This window comes from Miscanthus floridulus, chromosome 6 (genome assembly GCF_019320115.1).
Source record: "Miscanthus floridulus cultivar M001 chromosome 6, ASM1932011v1, whole genome shotgun sequence".
Taxonomy (NCBI): Eukaryota; Viridiplantae; Streptophyta; class Magnoliopsida; order Poales; family Poaceae; genus Miscanthus; species Miscanthus floridulus.
Window position 1 is genome coordinate 67,726,611 of NC_089585.1, and position 4,977 is coordinate 67,731,587.

At 52.1% G+C, this 4,977-nt stretch overlaps 1 protein-coding gene across 1 annotated transcript; it reads right to left on the reverse strand.

The window, feature by feature from the left end:
- Positions 1-4,087: 4,087 nt before the first annotated feature.
- On the reverse strand, positions 4,088-4,567 carry LOC136460652 (senescence/dehydration-associated protein At4g35985, chloroplastic-like). The gene has a single exon (XM_066460273.1). It carries the CDS (start codon positions 4,565-4,567, stop codon positions 4,088-4,090), a length of 480 nt encoding a protein of 159 aa, XP_066316370.1.
- Between the last annotated feature and the right edge of the window lie 410 nt (positions 4,568-4,977).

Sequence of the window (4,977 nt, forward strand, 5' to 3'; positions counted from 1 at the left end):
CTAGAAGACACTAGAAGACTCTCCGACGAAGATTGGGCCAATTGGTGCCGGTAGTGGGTCGGTTGGCCTAACCCCTAGGTCGGCCAGCCTAGTGGGGCCACATGTCAGCCTCTCCTTTCTACGTTGGTTTCCCACCCCCTTAAAGATCAAATCTACACCGTCCTTTTAAGTCGGTTTGATCCAAGGGTCTAGAATTGATGCTACCCCTATATATACAGCCCTGTACCCCCTCCAAGAGAGCCATCCTAAAACCCTAATTCATATTGTCCTCATCAGGATCAAAGCCAACAATCAAGAGAAGATTAGTCCTCCATAGGATCTAGTCTTATAAATAATAGTGAGATAGAGTGTGAGGGAAGAGTTTGGAGGAAGTGTCGGCCTATCAGTGCTCTCTCTACGGCTTGTACCTTGGTGGATTCAAGTTCTATTTGAGCTTGCTTCTGAGACTTCTCTGGTAATCAACTTTCGATTCAAGTAAGCATCTTATTTACATTGTTCATCAGGATCACAACTCTTTTGAGTGCTTTATTCTCTTCCTAGGGGGAGTAAAGTATTAATCGTAAGTGTAAGCGTGGTGTTTAGACTTGGGTTATTCATGGATGCACCCTGCATTCTAGACCAGTGGTAACTCGCGAGGGTGACTCATATAACCTCGTTGAATCCTCTGTAGTCCACCTCCCATTTGTAGGCCAAGTAGGACCCGGTTACGAAGGAAAGCATCCTCTGCTGGTGTCTTTTCCTAGTAATGTCCTCAGTTGAATAGTAGAAGACAGCTTATAGAAGTTAGAATAAGAGAACCTTAGTTATCCTCTCTACGCTCCTATTTATCCTAACCTTGTTGCTACCCCTAGTTAAGTTAGACCATAGTTAGTCTCACACGTTTTTCTGTGGATACGATACTTGGAATACTTCTGGGTGAAAGCTACAGCGGTATCCGTGCGCTTGCGGATTTATCTATGTGCGCTAATAAATACCAACAACAGCCCTGGAAGCGCACATGATCAATGCAAGTCAAACTTCAAACATGAACGTCATTTGAAAACTCACCCCTATTCACGTAGGCAAGCTTGGTGATGCGGCAGTGGCCCGTTGACCTCTGGTGACTCCTCCCATGGATGCTTGCCGTGATCCATCAGCTTAGCAAGGAGAAGAAGCTGTGAGTGCACGGGAATGAGGAGGAAGAAGTAGCGGAATAGGTGCCCAAGAGCAGATGACTCTCCCACTATACCACTTCTCCTAATTTATAGCCATAGGGACCGGTCACGGCGAATACCTCAAGCGCACATGTGCTCACTTGCATTTACTAACCGTGTTGGAAATCTCGCAGCACAAGAGGAGCGATTGGAGGGAACGCGAGGCTATGGTTGCCCACCAAGCGGCGTGAACCAAGAAGCCTTATGCATTCCTACTCTTCCCATATCATTTTGATTTATGCGCCCGCATTCCGCGGCACATGACTGCTCGCAAGTGGGTGCCATTATGCCACAATGTGACTAGGGAGGCCAACCGCCCCCTGAGTCCGTGCGTAGAATGACCCACTGCAACCACAACCCCGCGTCGTGCTTAGGACACCCACTCTTGGGTTGATCCTTAGAAGGGCTCAAGGCCACAAAGGGATAGGGTAGGGTGTGATGGGCCCCTATGGCTCTAATCGGTGGTGCGGAGCCACGCAACCATCTCTCTTTGTGTTCGAGTCATCCGCTTTGAAGTTGCCCGGGTTGACCCCCTCTGGGGGGAGGCATCTTGCCCTCTGACTGCTGTGGAGGCGGTCGGGGACCGATGGGTTTGACGGCTAACGATTTATGGGACAACTCTCGGTGAGGCACAGCTGAACTCCATGTCGATTGGGGAGGATATCGGGTCTTGCTCAAATTACCCATCGACCCCAATGAGGTGCACTGCTCCGACCATGTGGTTATGGTGGACATGCCTCTCCCCACGTGGGGTGAAACCAAACCCTCCTATAACAGGGCAACATGACCTCTTGAGGTCGGCAAGGGCGCATGGGAAAAAACGGAGTCAGGTCCCCACGACCCCGTAATAGGTCAAGGCCAAGCCATGACCAGCTCCTCCCTGCGCCCTAGGTCCAAGACCTAAGGCTAGCTCCTGAGGCTCACAAGCCGTTGGTGGTCCACGACCTCTCTGAAAGGGCTCAATGGGGCAGACGGTCAGGGTAGCGCATCAGAATCCTCCTTGAGGAGCAATACAAAGCCCAAAATGTGATCACAACTCGGTCACATAGAAAAAGTGAAAGGTCCAAGACCTAAGGCTAGCTCTGTAGGCTCACAAACCGTTGGAGGTCCACGACCTCTCCAGAAGGGATCGATGGGGGCAGACAGCTAGGCTAGCGCAGCAGAATCCTCCATGAGGAGCAATGCGAAGCCCAAAATGTGATCACAACTCATTCATGTGGAAAAACCAAAAGGTCCAAGACCTACGAGCTAGCACACGGTCGCAAAAAAACTCATGATCACTCAAAAAGAGGTCAGGGAGACAATTCCTCACATCATTAGGGCAAAACAATCCTTCCGGCAACCCTAGACAAAGGCACGGCCCTAACCTCAAGGCTCGGGGGCTCGCTGCGACTACAAGGGATGATCCCATTGTGGAATGTGCTGCTAATAGTTGTGGCCCTACCGATACCCGTTGTTCCATCCATGACCGCCATTGCCGCCGTACCGACCTCTTCATCCTCGCTCGTACTCCCAACCCGGGCCATAGCTTAGTGGGCGAGCCCCAACATTAGGGTTGTAGCGAGGACCGTTGAAGTGTGCGCCATCGACGTTGTGGTGGTTGTAGTCGTACCTAACACCATTTCCCTATCGGCCACCACGCGCGCCGCACCACCACCTATGCATCCTCCTCCATGACTAGCTCCGTATCCCCTTCCTCTGGCACCACCACCATCATTGTTGATGCTATCGTTCCCTATGCCACCCGCACCCACTGCCGCCATGCCTGCACACAACACTTGGAGGTATGAGGGAGAAACTGAGTAGGGAGTGGCGGCTAGGGTTTTTCTGTTAATCGTGTTGAGATCATAGGTGCCGAGTAAAAAATGCGCGACCAGTTTCCCTCCGCGACACCTCATGCATCCTAGCCCGATCATTGCACAAGGCCCACATTGGACCTCATCAGGAGGCCCACTCGTCCCTATGAATGTTTTGGATCAAGATGGCAGCCATCTATCGAGCGCTGAAAGCGGATCACTCAAATTTCGAATTTGAATGTCATGTCACTGGTCGCCGAGGACCTCTGGCATCTCCATCATCGCCGGCGACGATGAAGATACCTCTCGTAAGGCCTCAGAAAGAGTTCCCCTTGTCACTGGTCGTCGACCACGCTTATCCCTTACTACGCAATCGTCGAGTGTCAACACCAGCGACACCCTTGGTCACGGTAACTTCCCCAACCAGCTTCATGGTCGTCCGTTGTACATCCATCCATGCCTTCATGATGTTTCGTACGAGCACAACCTTCGTATCCGTCGAAGCCGGAGTTATAGGCTCTTGTACCCACCGGTGAACCGACGAGTCTTGCAATGCTATCTCCGCCTCATACAGCTGCTCCTTGGAGAATCCATGGACAACTGCATGGCGCACCAAGTCCGGCATATATGGTGACTGAGATGTGACCTCCTCATTAGAATCGTCGTCATCCACCAATGCCTATAACTTGGATTTTGCTCCTATGGGACGGAGGTCCACTATAGGGTCGGGTGCAGGCCGACTACCGCAGTCACCGACGAATTTCCATCTGTTGTCCTCATCCTTCGTCCCATCTCCTTCTTCCAAACTCCCAATATTACTTACCCTTGCCCCGCTTACCTGCTCCGTCGCTTGCCGGCGAAGGTCCAGGACCGCTGGGATGCGAGGCCGCCGTGGAAGCGGTCTCCACCACTGGGATGCAACGTTAGAATTCAACCTGTCGTTGAGTATTCATACCCATTATCCAAATCCATACCCACGTGAAATGGGTCGGGTATGGGTAATACCCGATGAGAGGCGGATACGGGGAGGGTATTACTCATTTCTCCGGTCTCCACTGGATGGACTTGCCAAAACGCACGGGAGGGGCAGCATACAGACTACAGAGCACCTGGCTGCCGTAGGCCTCGGGTTCCCGCGGCGATGGCCTTGGCAAGCACGCCGTTGTAGCCTTCAATCCTCGGCGTGAACTCGTTCCAGTACCCGTCCGACACAACCGGCTGTGACTGCGGCGGTGGTCTGGAGCTCTTGGACGGAACCACCACGTAAGAAGGTGCGGAGGAGCAGGCATTGGAGCGGAGCAAGCCGTCAACCGACGCTAGAGCGGAAGCGTCAACGGCGGCGGCATTGAAGGAGACGCCATAGTTGAGGAGCGTCCCGTCCTTGTCCAGCAGCGTGAAGAGGTAGTGCACGCAGTAGAGCTTGACGACGGGCTCGTCCTGCGTGAGCGGTGAGCCTAGGTCCTTGCCGACGCGCACCGCGGTGGCCACGGCCACGTCGTCCTTGGTGAGCCTGACGACGGCGAGGTCCCCATGCGCAAGCTCGACGAGGCCGTCGGAGCCGATCATCGGCTGCAACATTCCTACAGCAGCTTTGTAATTAAAGTAAATTGGATACCCGATCATCCAATGGATATGGGGAATTGGGCATGAGCAAAAGTGGGGAGGGGATCATGTGGGTAAGCAGAATATGGGTGTAGGGTATGGGTAGGCACGGGTGTGCCCATACCCTCCCGACCACAGGCTTAGTTAGGCCTTGTTTAGATGCATTCCAAATTCCAAGTTTTTTCACTCTCTCTCCATCACATCAATTTTTAGCCGTTTACATGGAGTATTAAATGTAGGTAAAAAAAATAACTAATTACACAGTTTAGTTGGAAATCACGAGATGAATCTTTTGAGCCTAGTTGGTCCACGATTGGACAATATTTACCAAATAAGACGAAAGTAGTACTGTTCATCGGGTTCACTTTTTTTCACGATCTAAACGA